Source organism: Podarcis cretensis (assembly GCF_951804945.1).
Source record: "Podarcis cretensis genome assembly, chromosome: 1".
NCBI classification, from domain to species: domain Eukaryota; kingdom Metazoa; phylum Chordata; class Lepidosauria; order Squamata; family Lacertidae; genus Podarcis; species Podarcis cretensis.
Genome location: NC_137170.1, coordinates 135,878,805 through 135,906,527, shown reverse-complemented (window position 1 = coordinate 135,906,527; position 27,723 = coordinate 135,878,805). Strand labels below are relative to the sequence as shown.

The following is a 27,723-nucleotide window of genomic DNA, read 5'->3' as shown; positions in this document are numbered from 1 at the left end:
AAAGGGTCAGAAAATGGTTTCGTTCTCTTGAGATGTCAGTCCATTTCCCAAGGACTAGACTCCTGAAGAAAGGTTGCCAAGGCAATCCCCCTCCCCAATTCTTTATTCCACCCCTTTCAGTTTAGTAACTGTACTTTGGTAAAAGACTTTGAAATGATATGCCTGGAATTAATGCATGGGCTTTGCTAAATGTCCTAGATGTCATTTGTAGAGAAACATGTTTTAAAAATGGTATGGAGAGCATTGAGATGCGATACTCACATCATTGGGAATGGTGAGTTCATGAGTACTGGCCGGGGGACTGGCATCCAAACCTGAGCATATGCAAGGGAAAATGGTTATAGCTTGAAGACATAGCACTGCACAGCGTCTGGTATTCCACCAAAATAGCAGACCTTGTGAATTTCTCAGACTGCACCAGGGCCAGAGGGTAAGGAAGGAACATGTTTCGGCAAAGTAACAAGGAAAGCACTAATACTACTAACCTAGAGCTCCTAGAATCAATTGTCTCTTAACCTGCCCATTTGGTTCTAATACAAATCATTACAAACTCCATAGGTACCGTATCCTCACCTCACCTTGCTTCCGTTTCGGGATCAAAGATAAAACCATTCCTTAACAGTTGGCTCAAAAAGTTGCTGTTCATCAACAGAGCTAAAACACAGCCAGGACCTTGTGGTACCTTGGGGTTAGTGTTGGGGAGAACATGTCCAGGCCCCGATGCAATGTCTGCCACAGGAGTCCATTTTGTGAAGCACATCGTATTCAGTCTCTCCACCCAGGCTGTTTTGGTTGCCAAACATAAACAAATTGGTTCCCACATTGCTACTCACTTTGCATTATGCTGATGCCCCTGACAAGTATGGAACATATCTTGACACCAAACTCAATATAAGGATAGAGTTCTACTGCAAATGTACTCCAGAGGTAAGTGGTGTGAAGGTCAAAGGTATAAACTGGGGAAGGGGGAAGCAAAATTTCCTGTCATATTGGCAGCTATGAGCAAGTAAGAATGTAAGCCAGTGTGGTGTAGTGGTTAAGAGCGGTAGACTCGTAATCTGGGGAACCGGGTTTGCGTCTCCGCTCCTCCACCTGCAGCTGCTGGGTGACCTTGGGCCAGTCACACTTCTCTGAAGTCTCTCAGCCCCACTCACCTCACAGAGTGTTTGTTGTGGGGGAGGAAGGGAAAGGAGAATGTTAGCCGCTTTGAGACTCCTGAAGGGGAGTGAAAGGCGGGATATTAAATCCAAACTCTTCTTCTTCTTCTTCTTCTTCTTCTTCTTCTTCTTCTTCTTCTTCTAAGAAGAGCCTGCTGGATCAGGCCAATGACCCATCTAGTCCAGCATCCTGTTCTCACAGTGGCCAACCAGATGCCCATTATGGAGAACCAGTAAGCAGGGTTCCAGAACAAGAGCCCTCTTCCCTCCTGTGGTTCCCAGCAAATGGTATTCAGAAGCATTGATGCTTCCGTCTGTAATAGCTTATAGTGTTTCAATTTCTAATCAAATGTCCAAGGTCCATCATCATCAATTCCACAGTAGATGCATGCTTTAGCCTGATGATGGCATTAATCAGGTTTAAGCAGTACAAACAGGAAATAATTTTTGAGCTGACAACATGACCACTCACTGAATCAGGGAGTGTTCATTAATTGGCGCAGTTCAGGCAACACAGTCAGTGAAATTTTGGCTTACCCAGACTGTGCAAATGTGTTGACTGTCCAGCTTTGCTCCCCACCCCCAGTCCAAAGCTAAAGTTTATCATAGCTTATCATCAGACCCTGGGATTGTGGTCAAGCTCTTTCCCACTGTAGCTACTGTATTTTGACACATCTATTAGACTTTATTATTGCATTTATTTCTTGTAGGAATAGGTCGCAAGACAAGAGATTTCTGCTTTGAAATCTATGACTAAAATATATATTGATCTGCTCCTTTAATTTATATGCTGTCATCTCAAAAAACAGTCTACCTACCCTGATATGTAATGCAATATATATTGAATAAGTTGCCCAATTTGAAACCACGGTATTCTTTTTTAGAAAAGTCAAAGAACTGTGAAAACTTTCACAAAGTAACTTGCTCCATCTCAAATTGCCCCATATGCAAAACTGCCTCTCACTCACAGAACAGCTTAAAAAAATTCCTTCCAGTAGCACCTTAGAGACCAACTAAGTTTGTTTGTGGTATGAGCTTTTGTGTGCATGCACACTTCTTTAGATACACGAAAGCTCATACCAATAACAAACTTAGTTGGTCTCTAAAGTGCTACTGGAAGGAATTTTTGTATTTTGCTTCGACTATGGCAAACCAACACGGCTACCCACCTGTCACAGAACAGCTGTTTTCCACCTCACACTACAGCAAGAAAAGTGAAACTAAATCCAGACGTGTTGTTCGCCTTGCACGATCGGTAGCACAAGTGAATGCACGAGAAGTGCTATCAAGCCTGGTGTGAATTCTTGGTCTTTTGAGCAAGTATTTGCAGAACAATGCTAGCCAACGTTTTCCTTTCACTCAAAGTTCTTAGTATCCAACCCAATGACTTGAAGAATGAGAACATGTCCCTGACCACCTCAGTCATAAGGATTCACTCTTTATACAGCACATTTCCAGTGCCAAATTTACTTTATGCAATTTCAACACCATGTTGAAAAAGCAAGGAATGTATAATTAATTTCTCCCAAAAGAAGATGGATATTTGCCTGCAAAAATATGATTTTCCATGGAACTTAACAGTTCTCACATAATTATTCTGAACCTGTAGTCGGCCCACCAGATGTTGCCAGACTCCAACTCCCATTGGCCTGAGTCCACAAGGACAATGGTCAGAGATGAGGGAGTTTCACAACATCTGGAAGGCCAGATATCCCATTCTTGCTCCAGATACTCATTTGAAAGAATAAGTGTAAATTTAGAGACCCACCCACTGACAGGGAAGCTTTCCTTGTTTCTTTTGGAGCTGGTTGCAAAGGTAAGAAGAGGCAGTAAGAAGAGGTCTGTATCTGTATCACTCTGTGTGATTTATAAAATGTTGCAGGAAAAGAGGCTGCCTGGAGGTTTTCATCCAATTTATTTCAGCCTACGTTTTGTATTAGTTAATGCAATGGCCTCAGATAAGTGGCTGGGGAAACCCAGCCAGATGGGTGGCGTATAAATAATAAATTATTATTATTATTATTATTATTATTATTATTATTAGGTTGAAAGGAAAGATTCCTTGGACTGCACAAAGATTCAAGGCTGCACGCTCAACTACAACTTTCCTTTTAGGCTTCTCCCTTTGACCGTGCCTGGAAGCAGATCTGCTGCAAATTACAAGCAATATAATGCGAAATAAAAGCAAGACTTAAAATTTCAACATTTAAAGGAAATGAAGTTAGCATGCTTATTGTCTAGCTCATCACTCACTTCTGTGATCCCTTAGGCTTCCAGTTCTAATATGGCAGTTTGCCTCTCCATGATCTTGTAATGAAAAAGCCTCTTATTTGCCCATTTGCTAACACCCAACAAGCAATCTGGTGGAGAACTGAACTCAGACTCCTCCCTCCCTTCCAGCAGAGCTGATCAGCAGAAGTCCAGCTTCCTTGAAAGAGCTACCAGTATCTATGCCTTCCCAGCACTGAAGCCTGTGTTCATGCAGTGTTAGATCAGGGGCAAATCTTAGGTCTTGTCTATGTAATGCTCACAGATGCTCAATTCTTAAATTTTATTTTGCTGTTTTTGAAAATAAGCAAGGAAAATTACATGTGAATATTTGCCATTGCTAATTTTAACCAGATGTGACATTGATTGCCTGAATGCAATTAGCATGTACATTTTAAACAAGTGAACAGCAGACATGGGGAAACCTGAACAGGTATAGGACTGAGAGGAAGGAGGAACCTCTGTCCCTGACAGGCCCACTCCCCATCTCTGAATCTGCTCTCTGCCTTTCAAGGGAAGCCTCTGATAGCACCAATGAGAGCTTCCCTTGAAACAACTTTGGAGAGGTGCTTTTTCTTGGGATCATGGTAGGGGAAGAAAGTCAAACTCTTCCTCCCAAGCCCCATGGTCCCAAGGCATTCCAGGCTTCCTCATGTCTACATCTCACATAACAACATCCAGGCACACTCCCCATGACTGGCTTATAGCACAGATTGTTTACTAAGAGTCCCAAAACTAGGTTCAGGACCCAGATAAAAAAACACAGGTAAGCAGCAGCATTTGGCTACCTCTGGAGCTGAGACACCATTTTAAAAAATAAACTAAATCCCAATTCATATTGGAAACCTGGTACTCAGCAGGGGGCTTTAACCATATTCTCCTGTAATGCTATTCTTTATCAGAATTCCTCTCTAACACAAGTTGTGTTGCAAAACATGAAAGTATTCATATGGCTCTTGTGACTTTTCACACCAAATAGATGCTTGGTGGGGGGATTTTAAGCTACCCAGGTCATGTAGTGGTGGTGGTGGGGTTGCAGTGATTTTTAGGAAGTCGTTAGTTTATACCAGGTGTCCTATTGGGAAGACCCAGTTTTCTGAGTGCATGTTCTGGAAGTTGGACAATACGGCAGTACAGGATTCCTTTTGGTGTACCGACCTCCCCGCTGCACCAAGGATTCCCTGCCTGAGCTGCTTTAGGACATGGTGGATATTCTCCTGGAGACACCCAGTTTGGTTGTCCTGGGGGATTTTAAGATCCACGCCAACATGACCTTACAAGGGGCAGCTCGGGACTTCGTGGAAAGCATGGCTTCCATGGGGCTGTCTCTGAATAAGTTTGACACAACTCATAGTCACGGATATGCCTTAGACCTGGTGTTCACCTCTATGGATGAGGGGGATCTGACACTAAGTAAAAGCAAAACAAAAGAAGTGCCATGGTCAGATCACTTCCTGGTGCAACTGGACTTCTCCGCGACCCTTCCCCTCTGCAGGGAGGTGGGACTGATTTGGATGTGGTCTGCCCCTGCCACTTAATGGATCCAAATGGTTTCCAGAGAGTGGTAGGGGATGTTTTATCCCATGTTGATGGCCTTTCAGCTGATTCCCTGGTGTCCCTGGTGGAGCTAACCAGGGCGATTGACTGTTTGGCTCTGAAGCTCCCTCTCTGATTGCATGGAGCCCAGACAGCCTCGCGGTTTTCCTCGGAGCTGAGGGTGATGAAACAATCACTGAGATGGCTAGAGCGCCAGTGGCGGAAAACTCATTCTGAATCTGACCGGACACAGGTTAGAGCTCAACGTCGAGCCTACCAAGTGGCAATAGCGATGACAAAGAAGATCTTCTTCACCGCCTCTATTGCATCTGCAGAAAACAGCAGCAGGAGACCGGTAAAGGCCCCAAGATCTACTGCAATGATTTTGCAAAGTTTTTTTTTGCAGATATAGTTGCCCAGATTCAGAAGGAGGTAGATGCCTTCTGAATGGGAGCAGGGCTGGGGCGGGACAGTGCTAGAGTCCTGTCTAGTCAGGCTGCGTGGGATCAATTCCAATCTGTTACCTCCAAGGATGTGGAGAGACTGCTTGGACGAGTGAAACCAACCACCTGTCTCCTTGATCCTTGCCCATCCTGGCTCATAAAAGTGAGCCGGGAAGGACTGGGCGATGAGCTCCGAAGGGTGGTGAATGCTTCTCTCTGTGAGGGAGCCTTCCCAGACCCACTGAAAGAGGCAGTAATTAAACCGCTTCTTAAAAAAACAAACTTTAGACCCGGCCAATATGGCCAACTATCGCCCAGTCTCAAATCTTCCATTCTTGGGCAAGGTGATTGAGTGGGTGGTTGCTGAACAACTCCAGGCACGCCTGCAGGATGCAGACCATTTGGATCCCTTCCAGTCAGGATTCAGCCATGGGACTGAAACTGCCTTGGTCGCACTGGTCGATGATCTCCGGTGGGCTAGGGACAAAGGTGAGAGCTGTTTCCTAGTTCTGCTGGATCTCTCAGCCGCCTTTGACACCATCAACCACGACATCCATCTGGACCATCTAGAGGGGCTAGGAGCTGGGGGCACTGTCATACAGTGGTTCCACTTCTTTCTCCTAGGCCGTGTCCAGAAAGTGGTGTTGGAGGATGAGTGTTCAGACCCCTGGGCTCTCACTAGTGGGGTGCCTCAGGGTTCCATCCTCTCCCCCATGCTTTTTAACATCTACATGAAGCCACTGGGAGAGATCATATGGGAGTTTGGGCTGGGTGTTCATCAATATGCAGATGATACCAAGCTCTACCTCTCTTTCAAATCAGATCCAGTGAAGGCGGTGAAGGTTCTGTGTGAGTGTCTGGAGGCGGTTGAAGGATGGATGCCGGCTAATAGATTGAGGTTGAATCCTGACAAGACAGAAGTACTGTTTTGGGGGGACAGGTGGTGGGCAGGTGTGGAGGACTCCCTGGTCCTGAATGGGGTAACTGTGCCTCTGAAGGACCAGGTGCACAGCCTGAGAGGCATTTTGGACTCACAGGTGTCCATGGAGGAGCAGGTCAATTCTGTGTCCAGGGCAGCTGTCTACCAGCTCCATCTCGTACGCAGACTGAGACCTGCCGTGGACTGTCTTGCCAGAGTGGCGCATAGTCTGATTATCTACCGCTTGGACTACTACAATGCACTCTATGTGGGGCTACCTTTGAAGGTGACCCAAAACCTACAACTAATCCAGAATGTGGCAGCTAGACTGACGTCTCAGAGCGGCTGCCAAGACCACATAACACCAGTCCTGAAAGACCTACATTGGCTCCCAGTACGTTTCCGAGCACAATTCAAAGTGTTGATGCTAACCTTTAAAGCCCTAAATGGCCTCGGCCCAGAATACCTGAAAGAGTGTCTCCACTCCCATTGTTCTGCCAGGACACTTTGGTCCAGCGCCGAGGGCCTTCTGGCAGTTCCCTCACTGTAAGAAGCGAAGTTACAGGGAACCAGGCAGAGGGCCTTCTCGGTAGTGGCGCCTGCCTTGTGGAACGCCCTCCCATCAGAAGTCAAAGAAATAAACAACTATCGGACTTTTAGAAGACATCTGAAGACAGCCCTCTTTAGGAAAGCTTTTAACATTTGATTAATTATTGTATTTTAATATTTTGTTGGAAGCCGCCCAGAGTGGCTGGGGAAACCCAGCCAGATGGGCGAGGTATAAATAATAAATTCTTTTTCTTCTTATTATTATATCAGGTTTGAAAGCAGTGTGTCAAGTGGAGGGTTGCTGTTCAATGTACAAAACCCCAAACTCACTAAGGTGCACAGAACTAGTTGCATGAGTTTTGAATCCTGGCCAGTGCTTATAAAAACCCACTCATAGGACGTTGGAGAGGCTTAGAGAAGAGTAGTTTCACAGGTTGACTGAAAACAAAAAGGAGGAGCCAAAATCCTGTTCTTATACAGAGCAATTATTCTGTAAAAGAGGAGACAGTTCAGTTCTGCAATTTCATTTTATCCCAGTGTTTTTCTAAAAAAAAATATAGTATTCACTGTATACCATTATAGCTTAAGCAGTTCATATTGTGTTATACTAACATATTAATGCCCACTGAGAGTCAAACTATCTCATCAGCATAACTTGAGCAGTCAGTTTGTAAGTGGCTACATAAGTGGTAGAATCCAATTGAAAAAATATTTATAAATGCAAATAGTACCCTGTGTATTTGCCTATAGCCTTTGTTTTACCTGATGATTGGCCCATCAGATTTTGAGCTTCTTCGGAGGAATGTAAGGGCAGCTTTTCTCCTGAAGAGCAAAGAAGAAACAGATTTAATGTTTTTTGCCTTCAAGGAGATAAGCAATGTCACTTCATCTAGGAAGCTCAAAATATGATGAACAAAATGGCAGAACACGCATTTTGTGATCGCCCAAATGAAATGAAGATATATTAAATAGATACACGTAACACATGGAATGTAGTATCTACTAATTGAGTGTTCCGTTGAAATGATTTCACTTTACTTAATAATTTACTAACATTTGTGAGGCACAATAGCACCTACTAAGTTTCTGTCAGAAGCCCTTAAAGTCTTCGCCATGCTTCGAATAAAGGGCTTATCCACTAGAGTAACGGCTCCCTCTCAGTATTTCTCATGAAAGCATGAGCTTCACCTGCTAAACATTAATTAACAATGAATTCATGTCTTTGAATACATGAATGAAACAGTGACCAAACAGTGACCAAAACCATGACAGAGAACTAGAAGGAATTTGCATCCTCTCAACTGACACTTTTGATGCCCCCATAAACAAAGTGTTGTTGGCCACATGGATGTCTTGCAGCAGACAAAATGAGCAGGTGACTTGCAGACGCATAACCTGTCTATTTCTCGGCAAGGTAAAGAGCAAAGTAGATAAAAATGCCCATGAGTGGATTGAACTCATACCCACAATGAAGAAAAAAATGGATTATTATTCTAGTGCTTTAACATATCTCAAACCGATACTTGCAACTTTGGTTACAGATCCTATTTTTTAAGAAACCATTAAACAAATTGAACTTAGAAAGAAAGAGAAACTGCATAGGTAAGAAGAGAAGGAAATCTGTAAAGGGTATTTGGGTACGTACCAGGGAAAGCGGGGGTGGTCTGTCCAAGGGGAGTAAAGGGGGTTTGCTGCATAGCCAACTGGTGGAGCTTGGTCAACTGCTGAGGGGTAGGAGGGACATTAGAACTAAGAAGGTTATTGTTATAGAATACAAGTCACACCAAAAAACTAAGAACAAAATTATAATTAAAAGGAAAAAAAAACACCAGGAAGCCATGTGGAAACATGGCAAACACAGCTTTAACAGAAGGACTTGGCCTGGGTAAATACGGTAATGCCCAAATCTGTGGCAGTTGTGCTCGATCAGGGTCTGAAATACAGCAGCCTAGTTTTGGTGTTTTTATCCCTGTAGCTAAAACAACTAAATAAAATTCTGCCTTGCATCTTCTGGAACAAAACTGGGAAACATCTGGACCACCAAGAGTGCACACATAAAGCACTTTCAGCAGCAAGTTGGGCACCTTAGCAGAGGAGCTAACTCTGCTCCTGAACTGGAGCTGGGATTTGGTGCCCAAGGCAGGAAACGTTCTAGGGACCAAAGCAGTAGTGCGAGTTTAGGAAGTATGTAGGCCAGGTGAAAAGTCCAATGTGTGTGGGTTTGGCCAAAATAGGTATGTATTTCAGACCCCGTTCATCCCTTGTTGTGCTCAGAGACTTCTAAGAGCCCCTTAACAAAGAGCTCATGAAGAGGAGTGCATCTGGAATACATTTTGCACGGCATCTCTGCTATTACCCAAGAAGGAAAATAATGGCAAAGCATGTCCACTTTCAAAATTTTGCTGTGCAGGCTCGGGGAGTAATACGATTCCTCAGGGGTAGGCAATGTGGGGCACTCCAGGTGTTGTTGGACTCCCAACTCCAATTAGCCAACATGGCCAATGCTCAGGGATGACAGGAACAGAAGTCTAGCAACATCTCAAGAGCACCCCATTGGCCACCCCTGCTTTAGATGGCATAGGAACAACAAATCAGCCATAGGAACATACTACCAAGCCAGTCAGGCCAGCCCCCTGAAATGCAAGGCACGGGAAGCTTATACTTTCAATTCTAGGCAAAAATAACTGGAAAACTCTTGCTCCTGCAGCATATTGGAGGGAAGGGATGCAGGGAAGTCTGACATTGGTTTGGTAATAGTCAGGGTGAAGCACTGAAGGCAGAACACCTGGGAGGCTATTCAAGAAGACAGGTAGGAAGGTAAAGGGGAGTTTGAAAAATAGAGCTTTCAATCCATTGTCAGAGTTGGCAAGCAAAACACCAGAAGAAAATGGCATGCAAATTATCTCCACTTTTAAAGAAGCTCACAGATAGAAATCAGAACCTAAAGTAACTAATAATACTTTTCAAATGAAACTCAAAGCAAATCTCACCCTCAAAAGTCCAGCATGTATTGAAATTTACCCTTAAGAAATGCATCTTTCAGAGCAAATTATCTATGTTCCTAAGGTCAGAGGAAGCATGATTCCCACACAGTTGTACTGAAAGGAGGCAATGAACCATTTTTCCTGTTGTACCCTCCTTGTCCAGTTTGCATGGTTTCTGCTCATAACAGTTTGATTTCTTGTCCATTTCCACTACCTTTCTTCATTTAGGCTTATCCTACACCGCATGCAGCCACACTAATTCTGGTAGTAAGAGCAGATGATTTAATAAAAAAGGTTTGTGTGAATATATGAAAAAGGAAATTATAGAGATTTCAAAGCTATAGAGAGAGTTTCCTTTGAAAGTCCTCTTTCTGTCTCCTAGGAGAGACGCAGCATTTCCTGATCAGTGTAATTTCTTCGTCTTGCTCAACCCACTGGGTGGCATATTCTTCTACATTTTCTAGCCACTTCACCAGATGTGGCTTTTATTCAGAGCAGTGGAAATAATTTTGAAAGAAAATAGGGTCATTCTTTTCATTAGTAAATCCAAAATACTTTTTAACATAATGGGTTCAATCCAGAATTAAATATGGTGAAAATTGGACTTCCCTTAACAGCCCCTTGAAAATGTTCTACCAAGAGTTGAGAGGAATGGAGCAGCTATAGAATAAGGTCTGAGGGGGGAGATGGACCCCCCCGCCAAAATTGCAGGGTGGGGGGTGGGGGTGGGGAGGCTCCTTCTGCAAGAACAGTTATAAGACAGATTTTTTTAAGCACCAGATAACTAATCAGCTAAACTCCTTTAATTTGAATGCAAAACAATTTTGAAAGAAGGGTTGGTGTATAAAATCTCAGTGTTCCATCTCATGATATTGATGCTTCTGTGAGAAATCAAACAATTGATATAACACACTAGGCTATTTTAGAACCTTGGGGCTATAGAGTAAACCTTAACTGGAAAAAAATGGTTAAGTTGAACGCTGTCAATGGAAGATTAGGAAATCAATGTATGCAATGCTCACAAAACAGAAAAAGGCAATAATTCATAGAACCTTTTGGCAAATGTGTTTTCTAACATAAATTTATAAGCCCCCCCCCCACCACAATGCATTGGTATTTATTTAACTACACCATAGACAGATTAATAGAAACTGCTCAAGAATCTAAACATTCCAGCAAGAATAAATGAAAATGGCAAGGCTCTGGGTGTGATCCTCGAGTTCACTTAGGGTCATAGCAATGTGCAGGGAGAATCTTTATTTATGGCTGGCCTGGCCTACAAGTTCAGCAGAACAAAGAATTACATAGCAGGAAAAAGCATTGGGATTTTCCTCAATAGTTTGTTGAAAGTGTCCTGGTGCAGCATGAGAACCTTGTCCTTTTCTAGTCAAATACAATCATATAAATATATGCACAAGTACAGTATTCAGAAAAAGGACTGCCAGAGAAGCAATCTGCAGAAAGACAACTTCTATATTAAGTCCTCCTGAAATGGGAATTAAGCGAGTCTAATTTTCTCTGCACTGCAAGCCTATGGCAACCTAAATTACTAATTTTGTTTTGTGCATCGAGTGCACAAGTTGTCATTTGTCAGCTGCGTAAGATGTTTTCCCTGGGAGTAATGTTTGTCTTGTAGAGATATCTGACTTTTCCAGCTTTCAAACTGCAATATTTTGTTTCTAGGAAAATGTGATACTTTCCAAAGCTCTGATCATTTTTTTAAAAAATTGTACAAATGTCACAAGTACCTTTTGGCTAATGCCTGTAACATCCCTTGCCATCGTCCCTATGCTCTTGCCATTTCTGACTTTTAGAGGTTATGAGCTGCCTTCTGATGCATATCTGTTACAGGACCACTAAGGAAGTCTTTTTTTTTTTTTTAATGTAGCAGAATTTTCCCCTTCACATAATGCCCTGCCATTTCAACCACTTGAATTAATGAAGCAAGCAGTGTAATCCTGGCTTTCTGGTTGCTGTGTAAATCTATTATTATGAAGTTCCCCTTTGGTTAGTACTTAACTGGAATATTTTATGTTGTAGCAGGAAGAGGACTTGTACATGTCCTGTCTGAGGATGAGAGGGTGGCTTGGGATGAAAGCAAACAGCAGTGCCAGCCTTGTTTCATGGCTATTCCCACCACGATTATCCTCACGGCCTTGTCTAACGGACACTCCAGGTCCTCTCAACAAGGTCCTCTTCACAACAAGTCAATAGACCCAATTGTAGCCACATAGGATCTGTAGGGTACGAGCCTCCTACTATCTAACCTAAAGAGTTAACTTTTCATCATCTGAAAAGTGTTTCTAATTTTTGGTGTTTTCTGTACCATTTCTGATTAGAGATGTATTTGGTGAGGTGAAGATTCCTGTTCACAATATTCATGCCCCTGCTATACACTGGGCACAGTGGCATGTTCCTTATTATTATCTTCAGTTCCTTTCCAAATTTTTCCTGTCACTTGGCTTACCTGACAGAAGACACGGCACTGTGCCACTGTGAGCCGTACAACCCAGCTGAATGCAAAAAGAAAACTGTCCAAAATAACTTCCTCCTTCTGCTGCTGCCGCCACTGCAAACACATATCCTCAGACCAATGCAAAACCTGAGGCCGAGTTCTCTCTAGGCCTGAGTCTGGGTTGCCCCCAAGACTGAGCAAAAAGTACCTCTCCATGTTGTTTCTGGGCTGTAAGGCTGTGATAGACATTTCACCATTTTCCACCATTCAACAGTTTGGGTTGGTGACTAAACGAAAATTCTCAGATTTTGCCCTCCCTTCCACGAAAACCCACTTCGGGTTCATTTAATACTGAATGAAACTCTGTAGTTTGTTCCTATTGATAGATGAAGTGTGCAATGAACAAAGGGTGTGAGACTGGAAGGGGTGGCCATGGCTACTTTCAACATTATTATTATTATTATTATTATTATTATTATTAATAATAATAATAATATTAATAATAATAATATTGGGTTGGATTGACTGTTGCAAGCAAATTTCCCCACCTTATATGTGGGTGGAGAAGTGGGAGAGGTTGTCCACTGTTTAGTCTCCCTTCTGCCTGAAATTCTCCATCATTGGCAGTAAACCCCCCAGAAGGAATTTTTTAAAAAAATCCTCAGAATATTATATTGTCTATTTAGATGTTTTGGCTCAGACCTGGTTATACCACTTCAAATAACAGGTGAAGGCCCAAATATCTCCATACAAAAAGATGCCTTCTCATTTCCAGAAGAAGGCAAAGCTGGAATGCTTCTTCGTGTTATTCTAAACACAAGAGTTGTTTAAGAAGAAGTAAAACTAAAACTGAGCTCCCTCCTGTAGGCTGGAATGGTGCCGCCCCAATACAGATTTATTCTCTCCGACAATCTCTAACCTCACCAAAGAAACATTTCCAAATAACATTAGAAGATTATGTCTAGGTGTGGCTTATATTTCTTTTCAGAGATGATGATGCATAAGAAACAAATCAAACCTTTGCTAAGTATATAAGTACATCTGTTCACTTTCCTCCATGGGCAGGGTGCCAGAACATGAATAACAATGACAAACTTTAAACATGATTTCTTTCCCCTAGGTTTGGGAGGAAGGGTTTCAGCATCATCAGGTATTCAGACATCTTTTCCATTATAACTGAGGATATCTACAATGACAGATTGTAGAATCACTTGGGAAGTGAAGTCTGAGAGAAGCACACAGTGTTTAACAATTCTGGGTATATTCTCTATATTATCAAATAAGCAAATGTATAACTTAGAAGGGTGCATCTGTTTGCGGGCAATTTATGAGGAAGGAGAAGCAGAGGGAAAGGTTTTGAATGGCCAATATTTGAGGCACAAAATGCATATTTGTGTGTGTGTGTTTGTGTGTTGTACACACACTTACACACGCACAATGTAGCAAAGGGATAGCACAGAATAATTTCAATAATTTCACAACAGGCCAAGTCCTCAGCAGAAGTATAGTTGAGTGCTAATAGGTTAAAGGCTAATACCAATACTACACACGGCCATTTACTTTGAGAAAAGTTGTATTAATATTAATTTCTAATATTAATATTTGTTGCATTTGGCAGTAGCATGCAGATGACATAAGAAAGCAAACTTCTTATACAAACAATGAAGGTAAAACTCACATCTGGGTGTGGAATAGCGTATTGTCCCTGAATTGTATAGGCCTGCAAGAGAGAAACAACACACAGTGTAAGAATTTGTCAGTAGTGTCTAATGACTACTTACACCACAGTTGGAGGGAACTAATTGGTTTTATAATTTTCTCTCATCCCTATGGTAATACACCAAGTATCTTAAGCTCATCTGTTCTTCTAGACAGATTTAGACATTCATATCAAATACACCTTCATATACAGAGTGACAAAATGTATGTACCTAATGAAACATTTAATAAAACTGAGAGCCAGTTGCCCACTGTAAGGGCTCTTGAGCCTTCATTACCAAATAATGTCATAAAACTTAAAACTTCCACTAGTGTTCAATATGGAATGTCAAATTCAGCCTTCTTTATAACTGCAGAACTGGCATTCTGCATCGTATAATATCTGTGGAACTGGTTTACTCAGACCAAATGTGTACCAGGGAGCGGGCCACATATGGACAAAGATTAAGCTGTGGTTAAGGAGACTGAGCAATTAATTCAGAGTTTGACACACACATATGCTGATACACAAAGGCCACTACAGGTGATTCCACTTCTGTCAGTTTTGAATGCTTGCTCTGAAACAACACAGATGTGCAAGAAGATTGAGAGCTACTACAGAATGTCTCAACTGAGGAAATGTGAATTGAGCCAGAACATGGTGGGTTTCAATCTTCTCATTTGTTTGTGGCATCTCAACATGTTCCAGTGACTATTGCATAATAAGAAAAAACCACCTGGTGACAACTTTACTATCTCTCTCTCTTTTGTCTCTAATCCACCCCCATATCTGCTGCTGAATTAACCCTAAGACACCCTGCCTCAAAAGCTGCTGTTTGGTGTGACAATTACATTGCACAGATTCAGTGCATATTTCATCTCTTCATTCTTAGAGGTCTATCCAATATTACTGCCTCAAGACACCAATGATAAGACACAGCAGATCATCAGAGGAACTGCTTCTGTGAATTGACATCCTGTTCAAGTATTTATTCTGGGTAGAAATGACTATTATCATCATCATCATCATCATTATTATTATTATTATTATTATTATTATTATTATTACTATTATTATTATCCACTCTATACCCATAGGTCCTTCAGAGTGTCTTTTGCAGGTGGTCCATGCCCTTATTTTTCCCCAGGGTTCACATGTAGAAAGCGTACACACATTCAGGTGTACATGCAGAGGCTTCTGTGCAAATCATACCTTGAATGCAAGAAGTATTGGGGCAGAACTAATGGCTGTGACCTCAATCATCCCCCCCCACATTCATTCCTACCCAAAATAAAAAAATTGCATTGCTAAGATCACTTCAGAATGGATCAAGGGGAGCATAAGTTCTGAGCAGTGACCTGTGCCTAGTCCTGTCTAACAGAACTTCTGGAAGCTGGAGAAGCCCCCAAGCTTTGCAGCGTGGCCTTTCAGTTGCACAATCCCCTAGTTTGGCAGTATTAGGGTTACTTCATTCCTTGCAGGCTGCCATACATTCTTGTGGACAACGTAACTCGGCCACGTAGTTTGCAAGTAGTTTACAACAACAGCTCTAATATTTCTTGTGCATTTCTGTTACATGCTGTGTTTACTGCATGAATAGAATTTTTGAAGTTGGACTACAACCCCCTTGTTGTATTAATGGCCCACTTCAAGTCATATAAAAGCACTTTGCCCTTGTTAGTTGTTAGAGACAGGAGCAACACCCCCCATGAGTTTATGGCTAGGCTAAATATCCCCATTTCCAACATTTTCCAGTAGCTCCTCTCAAAAGCCATGATCTTAGATCTCAAATATTCACCTTCTGAAGCTTGCTCAAACATGAATGGTGCTAGGAGAACACACCAAAATGTGCCACATTAAAGCAAAGCACCCAGTCTAAAATTTACATTAATTTGTCACAGCTACTCCACTAGAATTCCATAAGACCATAGCCTAGTATTGGACATGTCAGCTGCTAAGGAGTCTGTAATGCTATACAGTTCCTTAGCCTGTGCACAGATGATGCAAAATCCCAGTCTCACATCCTGGAGAAGATCAATTCCTCTTCCATGTAGTTGGTTTATAAATATGCAATATTAGCCCATTTTCTACACACATGTATTTTACATGATTCTAAAGTATAGACAACACAAATGCACAGCTGTAATTTTTATGAGTGAGCCAGACTCTTGGTTCAGAAGTGTATATTAATCTCTTAATCTGAGGGCTGTCTCCAACAAAATCATCCTATTAGCACTAGGGCTAATTTTGGCGTCCCTCACTCTTGTCTCCCCATGTGTTCCCCCAAATCTGCTTTAGAGGGTTGATGGCACCCAGGGAGAGGAAGTCCTGATCCACAGGCAGAAGTGCCTGAGCTAAAGGAATAATTTCACTGGATACAACCTTAAGAGTCTGCCTTGTTTTATATCAAGAATTTCTAAATAAAGTTTTGCAGTTGCCCTAAAATAAACCCTTTTCTGTTTCTTGAATATAATGGAAATGAACAACACACTGTATAAATAACTACAACTAAAGATGCCTTTCTGCCAAAGAAGCTTATTGTTCAGGAAGGCATTTCTTATAAGTTAAAGTGATCTAAAGACAATTCCAATATAAATGGGATAAAAATGGACAACCACTTGCAAAGGGAGAGTAATAACAGCAAAGGAAAATAGATGTCTAACTCTTTGAAAAAAAGGAACTGGATTTAAGAAGTAAAAGTTTGAGAAAGAGGAAATCCTCAAATTAGAGTTAGAAATGGAGGCTGAAAAGAACTGAGCAGTGCTTGAGATTTGAGTTGGAAACGCTGCCGGATATTGATTTCCAAATCAACTGGTTTCCACCCTTTTTAATTTAAACGTTTTCCCTCATTTTAATACACCCTTAAATGTACACATTCCCAAATATTTGTTAGTGATACTGGCAAAGTTTGCCTAAGCCTGACTTGGAAATCAAGTCTCCTGGAAGCTTGACTGAAAGGAGAGGCCAGTTTTACCACCGTAGCGCCAATGTTGGTTGTTCTGCAGTTCAGATCAAAGTATGATATACTAAAACAATCTATCCCCTATACACACCCAAATGCATATGCCATTTTTGTGTATATAAGGAAACATAGAATGCCTTCTAAAATGGGTTGCTCTTCAATTTGGATGACACCAAAAAAGTAATTTGCGAGATCTGAGAATTTAGCAATAAGGTATTTCCTCAGAAGACATGGGGAAAGGGTTGCTCAAGGCACCTTTCTATGTTAGCAGCTACTGTTCTCATGTGCCAAACACTCTATTCACTGACAGCTGAATTGGATTTTGTTTTTGCCATGCTTTTGTTTTGCCAGATATTGAATTGTGATGTGAGCTATGAGTGTCTACGGGCATCTGTCAGTGGAACAGGGGAGGAGGGAAGCAATTCTCAGCAATTTCTAGTCCCCTCCTAGCACCCTGCAACACCCCCCCCCCCCATTAGGAGTCCTGCAGAAGTATTAGGAGAATTAGGAGATGGGGCTGCAATTAAAAATCACCTCCTTTTTCTTTGCTGGGTGGATGCCAACACCCATTTGCTTCCATCCTATACTTTAATGCATTGTTTTTTATTCTATTTTGTACTGAATTGTATTGTTAATGGTCTTGGTAGCCCTGACAAAGAAGCAGGCTGCTATTGCTTGGGCCTCCGTAGCCCTCATAACAGATCAGCAGATGAGGATCCCAAACACTTTATTACTTAGTATGATTTGGCAGTGTTCCTTCTGTCTTACTCTCCCTTTTGAGAAGCATAAGCTGGACCCAAAGCCCTTTCATTAGGTTGCTATTTCAGAGAAGAGGCATCAAGAGTGATAAACAAGTGTTAGGGGCCATTATGGCATTTTTATCCTCCCAACAAATCAGCATGAATGCACAGAACAGAGGTAACATTTGTGGTCAGGCACAATATCTAGGTAGATAAAATCTGCAGAAATTTATTTAGTTGATGAGATATGAGTATGCAAATGCTGTTTGTTAATGCAAATGGGAGGAACAACGTGAATTTTCCAGTTTTACTACTTAGCAACTTGCAAGAATATGCTTATAAAACATTTAATTATTTCTAATCTTGCTGTGAATTTATGTGTTTGCATCATGTGGTTCCATACTTTTCTTACAATCAATAGCACTGGTTATGATTTTGGTGGACTCTTATCCATTAAATAAGCATACGCTTATGATTTTTATTGTGTCTGCTAAAATATCAAGTATGATACAAAAATGAACTGGTTCTTTTATAGAGCCAAACTGCATGGTATGTTGGAATTCTGTATCTGCAATTTCCCACATAATTTTCTTCTTTAAAAAGTAGCCCAAGGTGGTGGTGTGATTTGGCTGGGTTCATGGCACAGGGAAGTGCCTTAATTCTTTGCTAACCACACAACTTAAATCCCACCTCTCAAAGTGCAAGGAAAAACAACCTGGCACATTTTTTGTGAGCTGAATCTCTCAGATCAGTCTCCCTTGTGAAAGCTTTTTGCAGAAGGAAGTCCAGTGTAATGTGTTACTTGGTTCCGTTAATTTACAGCCTGATTTTAATGTCAAGATTTGGAGACTCAAACACATGATTAGTTTATTTTAATCTATTGCATTGCTTTTTCATTGTGAGTACCATTTTTGGACTCTGTCACAATGAGAAAAAATATTTCAATTAGATGCTAATGTAAAATGGCCCTGGAGAAAACTGAGTAATTGTACTGAAATTAGTTAAATAACTGTCAGGGAACTGCCATCAGTGCCAGAGGGAGAGAGCAAAATCCAGAGGGATTCCAGAGAGCGTCCCGGGATTGGGAGAGGCAGCCCCTCTTCTGGGGAAGAGAATCAGCGTAGCACCAGTGGAGAAGGGGGGCAGATGGGGGAATCGGCGAGGCGGTCCCATGACTCCTTGCCGGGGACCAGCAGGGAGAGTAGAGGTCCTCCGCTGCCTACGCCCTCCTTGCGCAGAAGGCTTTCGCGCAGAGAGAGGAGGAGGAGACTAGGCGTCAAAGAGCTTCTTTGCTGGAAGAAGTTTAAGAAACGCCCACTGACGGATTCTGCCAGCGATTGATACAGCCACGGGTGAGTGGCTGTCCGGACAGAAAAGGTTCACTCAGGCAACCCAGCCAGGTGTTTGCACCGGCTTACGCACGAGCAACCCCTAGAACCATTACAATAACCAAGAGACAAAAATTTCAAACAGACCCCTGTGCACTTGGAATGTCTTTTGAAGCTTATCAAATTTGCATTTATTGCTCAAACATGGCTATTCAATACTATTTAGCACAGTTGAGATATGCTTTATATTTGATCTCATGTCTCTTATTTTTAAATCTGCTTTTTGAACTCTTTAATGCGCTTCTGTGTAATCTTTGTGATTTTGTGAGCACTGAAATTCTTAAAATAAGCATATGCTCAAAAATTGCAGGACAAAATGAACAACGATGCAAGTCAAAGCACCTGCAAATACACCCTGCAAAGCACATTAAAATGCGTCCTTATTGAGGATCTTGTCCTCCAGAGTTTGTTCTCCTGTTCATTTCAGCAAAAACATGCCTTCCCATGCACCTAACATGCTTGTCTCAAGCCACTAGACACTCACATTGGGATGTGGCGTTAATGAACAAAATCAAATGTGATGCCCATGATTTTTCCTTATAACTTTTGTTATAGGGTGGGTTAGAGATTCAGTAACTGTCCAACTACCCCACTCCTAATGAGCTATCATTCCTGCTGTTCCATCCATGTTAATGGACACATGCACCCTATTCAAACATCCCACTCAAGAGTGGCTACAGAGCGGGAGAGGAAGCTTCATTCTCTTTTCCAATGTTGTGCTTAAGGAGGAGTATTGTTTGAACCAGAAGCCACTATCTGTTAGCTTTAGCTGTGCTAAATGGCTTTCATGCCTCTTATCTGGAGGACGAAGCAGCTACACCCTATGTTCAATAAAGAGCTTTGAGTCCAAGTGCTTTGGTGCAACATGAGTGGGATGACATCATGCAAGTGAAAAGACAAGAAAACCTGAGAGCACTAACGGGCAGCGGCTGGTGCTGCAGTAAAAGGCTGAGGTTGGCAGTGGAGGCCGCAAGCGGGTCGGCTCTTACCTGACCACCTGCAAAAATGACAGGGGTGGAGGCGGGCTTTGGGCGATAGGGAATGGTGGCACCTTTCGGTGGGGACTAGGAAAAGGGACAAGGAGAGGGAGAGAGAACATTAGACCAGATTTCCTGAAATGTTAGTAAAAAGAATGTTAGAGAGCAACCAAGCACATAAAGATCAAACCATGATCTGCACGTGGATCTACGATGCCAGGTATGAATCTACCGTGCCCAATTTCCAGACAACAGAGTAGCTAAATAATCACTTAACAGGAAAAAATGGTTCTACCATAAATAATATTTAGAATTTATACATTGCTTTAGAGTGTTCAAAGTATCTCACATACCTCGTCTTAGGAAGCCTTCCAACAAACCTACAAAATCATCACTTTTAAACCCATCTGGTGAATTCAAAACTGAGGTAAGATTTGAACCAGGGAATTCTGGTTCACAGGTTTGGCTTCTACACCTGTTCTTAGAAATTAAATTTCCTAAAGCTTTTATTTTGCATGTATTTCAGGTTGATTCATTTTCACAGCTCTTTCACATCCATGGCAGGTCCACCTGGAAGAGCTGCACTCTGTCTAATATAAGATGGCAACTTAGACTGCTTTCACTACTGTTATGTACTGGGTTGAATAGGATCCAAACTGCAGCAGTCTGATTGGCCCTAGAACAATAGGATCCAAAAGGCAGCAGCCTGATTGGTCCTAGAACAATAGGATTCAGAATGCAGCAGTCTGATTGGTCCTAGAACAATGCAGCAGTATGATTGGTTGGCAGGAACTACCCAATCATGCTCCAGATAGAAGTGAATCCACAACCTGATTGGCTTACAGTAGAATTCCGGAATTAGCCAATCATGTGCAGCCCATTGTGTAAATAATGTATATAAAGCAGATACCTTGAGGGGACTTTCATTCATTCCTCCTCACCACTATGAGCTGAATAAAGAGCATGAAATCACTTTGCGACTCTGAGTATATTTCACGTACATAACAACTACCTTAAAATTTGAGGACTACTGCAATGTAATCTATGCCTATTCTACATTTCGCAACCCTATTCCACTGTTTGAAATAACTTTTGTGTGTTAGGGTGTAAGGTAAAGGTGTTAGGCTGTACTAGAATATGACAGAAGACCATTGTGATTTTGAGGAGTTTTAGGTGGTATACCTGTGTTCCATACACGCCTAGAATTCCTGCAGGCCCATCCAACTCCATCGCAAATCCTAGCTAGTGCTTTCCCAGCTTTGGGAAGATTGTAGGAGGGCTCTAGGACCCTGCCAGAGCCTTGTGGCTCCTTCCCAAAGCCTGATGCCTCATTTATCCACCTTTCGGAAGGCAGAATAAGGGCTGGGGGAGCATCACATTTTGGGCTCACTCTCTTCCGCCCCCCCCCCACGATATGGGAGTGTGCAGCCTGCAGGTTCCATGTCAAAGTACTCTTGCAACCCACTTGGTATGAAAAGTTGGACCACCCTGAATTAGAAGAATAGCAGTGATGACCTTATTAATCTACTATTTCTCTGCTTGCTCCTCTGTTACTTTTGGATTTCTGGAGAATTATTATTATTTAATTAAAGTACCATTGGAGTGTTCCATTCCATCTTTTATACATTCCTCATGATATGTTCCACTTTGTATCCAACGAACAGCCATGTGGGGCATTGCAAGAAACTAGACTGGCTACTTTGTTTGCTTTATGGCCAATGTCTTTATAGGAGGCTGGTTATTTTGCTTCAAGTCTTTTTGAAATCACTCATGTAATCTGCAGGTGCCTTGAAACCATAATTAGTTGAATGCTTTAGCAAGCAAGAATCCATAACAATACCAAACAGTAACTGAATTACAAGAAAGGTACATTGTCCAAGTTTTCAGTTGTTGGTTTTTTTCTGTATACTTTACCCCCATTGTTACAGACTGTACCTCCAGCATCACCACACAGATCTGTTTGACACATTGGATAATAGCATCGGGGGTCCCTGAAATGGTCACTGCCCTTTCTGTAGAGTTGGGCAGCATGTCCCCCGCCACTTGAACCTGAGCCCCTGTAGACTGGAGAAGAGCAGGAAGGTAGGGAGAGAAGAAGAGAAAACAAGTAAATATAGACACACAGCTTGTTAGTCTTGTGCAAGCGCCTAAAATCTGGCAGGGAATTCATGTGTGGATCAAGGAGTAAAATTCAATTCCCCATTTGCTTTGTTAATTATCCCCTCATTGTTTTCTGCCTGCACAGGCAAGATAAAAAAATAAGGAACAATGTTAGATCTCTGATATTAAAAATGGCCCAATGGAAATGCTGCTGTTTAAAAAAAGAAAAAGCGGAAAACAAATTTGCTGCCTCAAATCTGTTATGGTAAGTCCCACCTCACTATTTCCCCCCTTTTTTTCTTTTTAAAAGATTGTCCTAATCCTGAAGATCAGGGAGTATTTTTACCTTCCCATCCCCCCCATGCAAAAACAACAACAACAAATCCCCAAAGCTGAATTAAATGGGAGAATCTGCATAACCAGACTTTCCACCAGCCACCCTACAAAGTCTGTCTCTGCTTACCTCCCTGATTTCCTTAATCTTGGAGCCTCCTTTTCCAATCAGCGACCCACACTGGCTTGCTGGCACGACCAACCTTAACGTTACGGGTGGCTTACTGGTAGCTGTACTGTTGCTCATTGAGTTGATTATATCCTTTGAACAGAAAGAAAGAAAATGCCTTATGATGCAGATGACAATGCTACCTTATTTAAAATGAGGCGGACATTTTTATGAGCCTGTGAGTGAATAAACAGAATTGTTCTATTCCTGCTAAGTTGAGAAGGCAAGAAAGCATGCCTGCACACAAGGAAGAAGTGAATCTCTCAAAAGCTTACGAGATAATTGCTTGAATCTCCTGATTTAAGAATAAGTTTATTGTTATCGTAGATTGTAACAGCTATACATTTAGCACAATATCATAGAACTAGAAGATTAGTAAAAGGTAAAGGTAAAGGGACCCCTGACCATTAGGTCCAGTCATGACCGACTCTGGGGTTGCGGCGCTCATCTTGCTTTATTGGCCAAGAGAGCCGGCGTACGGCTTCCGGGTCATGTGGCCAGCATGACTAAGCCGCTTCTGGCGAACCAGAGCAGCGCACGGAAATGCCGTTTACCTTCCTGCCGGAGTGGTACCTATTTATCTACTTGCACTTTGACGTGCTTTCGAACTGCTAGGTTGGCAGGAGCTGGGACTGAGCAACGGGAGCTCACCCCGTCACGGGGATTCGAACCACCGACCTTCTGATTGGCAAGTCCTAGGTTCTGTGGTTTAGCCCACAGCGCCACCCGCGTCCCTATTAGAGAACTAAACAAAATGTAACCTCCCTTCACCTCAACTATATTTTGTGTAGCCAGCATCCTAAAGAAATCAGTCCATACCATTTGCAAACTGGATTGAGAAGCACAACATACCTTGCCAGGGATGCCTGTAAGCAGGTGCCACACATCCCCTTTCACTGCCTGAGGCGAAATGGGAAAGTGCTGCCCTGTGTGGCTGCCACTTGCCACCCCCCACCCCACCCCAAGCCTTGCTTACCAGGGTCGCATAGTGGCAGCTTCTGGGTTCTGGCAGGATCTTGAAAGAGCCCTGTGAAATCTTGTGAGGTTGCATGAGATTTCACAGGGCTTTCACAAGACCTCCCTGAAACCTGGAAGCCTTCACCGCAGTTGCTTTGTCAGCGGCTCCTGCGTTGGTACCCCTTGGATTCTACCGCCCAAGGCGGCTGCTTCTGTCCTGTCAGGTGAGAGTGGGGTGTCTTTTCCAGCTAGCCTGCATTCACTCCTGGGCTGATGGGCAGTTTTGTGAAGGCATTTCATCAACAAGGTGCCTGTCTATTAACTACTTACATAATTTGCTTACCTCCTCAAATTTGTAAGCAATCATGGCGAAAGCCTTGAAGATGGCATCAGTGGGGCCTGTTATGGTGACAATTCTCTCTGGACAATTTCCCTCAGAAATATTGATTCGTGCACCACTCTAGAATGGAAGGACCACACTTCGTCATACATATGATATATTATTTGCACCACATATTTATAAAATCAACACATGTGAAGTACACATGATGTCAAAGCTAATCTGCTTAAATAAATTAAAAAGTTAAAAAATTGTCCAGTAGCACCTTAGAGACCAACTAAGTTTGTTCTGGGTATAAGCTTTCGTGTGCATGCACACTTCTTCAGATACCTGCTTAGTTATGTTTCTTCAGATAATCTGCTTAGTTATATTTACTCATGTAATGTCTACTCATATCTTACCTTGGATATAAGAAAAATATCTGTAAAACCATGTGTGAAAAAAACCCCCAAACAGAACATCTTACAAGCAATACATGCCCTACAGCAGAGCTTTCCAAACTGTGTGTTGTGACATGTTAGTGTGTCAGCAGCAGTGTGTAGGTGTGTTGCATGAATGCTCCCTGCATTCCTCCTGGAGCTGAAAAGGGGTTAGTTTAACCTCCGGTTTGCTTAGTAAAACTGAAGTGCCATGTCATGAAAAGATGCATGTCTAAAAAGTGTGTCATCAACATGAAAAGTTTGGAAAGCTCTGCCCTACAAGATTGTTGTGTATCTATGGGCTACAGTTGTCTGCACTGAGCATATGTCACAGGAAAGCATGATCCATCCTTCAGCTGTCATTTGTGAGAGCTATGCAGGATGTTACTAATATTACTAATGAAAAGAAACTTAACCCCCTCAACCACACAAAAACATATGGCCCTTTTTACCTGTGATCTTGCACTTCTGAAATCATCATACTAGTTTACATATTAAGTTGCAGCATCACCATGAAGGACTGGACACTTACCTCCTCGCGCATCTTTTTCACTGTTTCTCCTTTCTGAAAAAGATGCAAAATAACTGCTATAATCATATCAACACTTTTGAGACAAATTTAACAGACATGCCATAAAGGATTTTAGCATGTCTGCCTTATTATTGGAGGGATTTAACTAACGAGTCCTATCGGCGGAAGCCCTGCAGAAGGACGGCTGCTTGTGTAACAGGATTTCCCCTCCATTCAAAATTGGCTCAGGAGGCTGGGAGAACTCCTGGAACAGCCTGCGGGGGAAGAAGGAGAGGGAGAGCCTTCCATCTGGCAAGCCAAAATGCTTGCCCTGGTGGAACGGTGAATTCCTCCCCCTGTATCCAGGGAACAACACTGGGAAAACACACCGTTGATGCACATAAGCATCCTGTATAAAAAATCTAGTGAACTTGTTTGCTCTGTAGACTGAGGAAAGTTTTAGAATTTGGCTCTGTTAAAGACAAATCCTTTGCCCAATATGCCACTACATTTATTAATGGACAGCTCAGCTGTTTTTTGCCCAAGGCACTTGACAGCTCTTCCCTGACCCCACTCTATTAAGGCACCAGATAGATTTGTAGAAAGTAATCACAGCTTCTTTTAAGCTGGGTCTGTCTCTCTCCCCCTCTCCCATAGCTCTTGTAATCACACCTTCCCCTTGAGGTGCTCACTAAGAAACAGAAACACCCCGTCCCACATCTTGGTACATGCACACCTTCAGAAGTTACCACTATGGCACATGGAGGAGAGAATACAGCCCCACCTCCTGCGATGTTTGAAGTCTATTTTGAAATATCTTCTAAATATATTCCAGATGTGGTCGTAGCAACAACTGGCATTTGTGCATGGGGGCTTTCAGATGGGGAATTATTTTATGTATGTATGTATTTTTATTAAATTTTTATATGGCCCCTCCTCATTCAGAGATCTCCGCCAGCAGGTGAAGACTTTCTTGTTCCAACAGGCTTTTAATGAAAGGACTGGTCCTGAGCTGTTTTTATTGTAATTATTGGTATGTTTTAAACAAATTTTATATATGTATATCGTTTTAATTCTATGAATGTTTAATTGTTTTTAATTATTCGTTTTTCCTATGTTTTTAGTGGTTCTTGTTTTTATCTGTAAGTTGCCTTGAGTCCCATCAGAGAAAAGGGAAGGGCATAAATAAATATAGAATACTACTAATAATTGTTTCTTTTCTTTTGCCCCTTTTTTAATCTTTTCTATTTGGTACTGTAGATCAAGCTCTGGCTAAAAGAGAGTATCTGGCTAGTGTGGAAGCATCCTTTAACAAATGAGAGTGACAACAGTATAGCACCATTCTCAGGGGAATAATAGGTGATTGTTTTGATTTTTGAAATAAATGTTAATGTTTAATAATCATAAAACGAAAGACGTGGTTTTTCCCATTACGTAAGGCACACTCTATCTGCCTTGCACCTAAGGATATCTAGGGGGTGGTTGAGGTAGATGGTTGAGACCCCTGGGTATAGGGCGGTATATACATTCAATAAATAATAATAATATAGAAGTTGCATCTTAAGAAAGTTCAGGGCAGCTGAATCGCTTGTCCCTTTTTAGTCAGCCAGTCGGATTTTTATTATTTGCAGTCAATGGCCATTGCAATGTAACTCATAAAAACCAACAAGACAACTGAAAAGTAAGCTAAACATATACAAGTTGTCAAAACTTGAAACAGTAAATCATGTTTTTTAATCCCCTTGGCAGTCAATACTGTTGGGGATCAAAAAAGAAGCCTGCAGCTTTCTTACTGCTAGGACATCTAAAGCTACCTTATAGGTAACAAACTTGTCTGCATCAGCCAGCAACCATCTAATTTTGAAATTACCTGATTGACCTTCTAGCAAATTATTAAATTAACAGAAGAATCTGTTTGTAGGTGAACTGTACAAATGGCAGGGTATAGTGTGCCATCTGGCCTCTTTCACATAAATGGAGATTATTATTTGTGGTCCTATTAAAGAATTTACTGGTAGTAAATTCTGGAGGCATACTGTAATGGTTCTAGGGGTTGATCGTGCGTAAGCTGGCTGTATTTCCCCGGCTGGGTGCAAACACCTGGCTGGGTTGCCTAAGTGAACCTTTTCTGTCCAGACAGCCACTCACCCGTGGCTGACTCAATCGCTGGCAGAATCCGTCAGTGGGCATTTCTTAAACTTCTTCCAGCAAAGAAGTTCTTTGATGCCTAGTCTCCTCCTACTCTCTCTGCGCGAAAGCCTTCTGCGCAAGGAGGGCGTGGGCAGCGGAGGACCCCTACTCTCCCCGCTGGTCCCTGGCAAGGAGTTATGGGACCGCCTCGCCGCTTCCCCCATCTGCCCCCCTTCTCCACTGGTGCTACGCTGATTCCCTTCCCCAGAAGATGGGCTGCTCCTCCCGATCCCGGGACGCTCTCTGGAATCCCTCTGGCTTTTGCTCTCTCCCTCTGGCACTGATGGCAGTTCCCTCACACATACCTAGAAATCTAAAGTGAGTAAACACATCTCATTCCACCAAACCACACACTACAGCTTGTTTGTACTAAAAAATCAGCTTGTAAACACAGGCAACATAGAAGCATTAAGATGCATAGTTTGAAGAAATTACCTTCCCAATGATGCTTCCAACTTCCTGTTTTAAAAGAAAAATTGCAACAAAGTAAGAATTCAAGAACGTTCATTAATAAACATACTTGGCTGAGATGGAAATTAATTAAATGATATGGGCCGCAGAGGGTATCTTCCTGATGGAGAGTTCTTGGTGCAATCTACTCACTGCTCTTCCTCTGAAGAATGCAAT

General features: G+C 42.2%; 1 protein-coding gene across 36 annotated transcripts in view; it reads right to left on the bottom strand.

The window, feature by feature from the left end:
• Positions 1 to 27,723, bottom strand: part of PCBP3 (poly(rC) binding protein 3) — a gene marked incomplete at both ends in the record, with an annotated part of 72,899 nt that overhangs the window by 9,308 nt on the left and 35,868 nt on the right. For 16 of the 36 annotated variants that reach the window (XM_079981845.1, XM_079981838.1, XM_079981856.1 and 13 more), the window contains 10 exons: positions 262 to 314; positions 7,635 to 7,694; positions 8,518 to 8,596; positions 13,990 to 14,031; positions 20,021 to 20,164; positions 21,992 to 22,141; positions 22,641 to 22,772; positions 23,980 to 24,096; positions 24,928 to 24,960; positions 27,532 to 27,555. In XM_079981845.1, coding sequence (XP_079837971.1) covers positions 262 to 314; positions 7,635 to 7,694; positions 8,518 to 8,596; positions 13,990 to 14,031; positions 20,021 to 20,164; positions 21,992 to 22,141; positions 22,641 to 22,772; positions 23,980 to 24,096; positions 24,928 to 24,960; positions 27,532 to 27,555 — 834 coding nt within the window. Of the gene's footprint in view, positions 1 to 261; positions 315 to 7,634; positions 7,695 to 8,517; positions 8,597 to 13,989; positions 14,032 to 20,020; positions 20,165 to 21,991; positions 22,142 to 22,640; positions 22,773 to 23,979; positions 24,097 to 24,927; positions 24,994 to 27,531; positions 27,556 to 27,723 lie in introns of those variants that run through there. The other 20 variants (XM_079981841.1, XM_079981847.1, XM_079981848.1 and 17 more) reach the window with 20 other exon arrangements.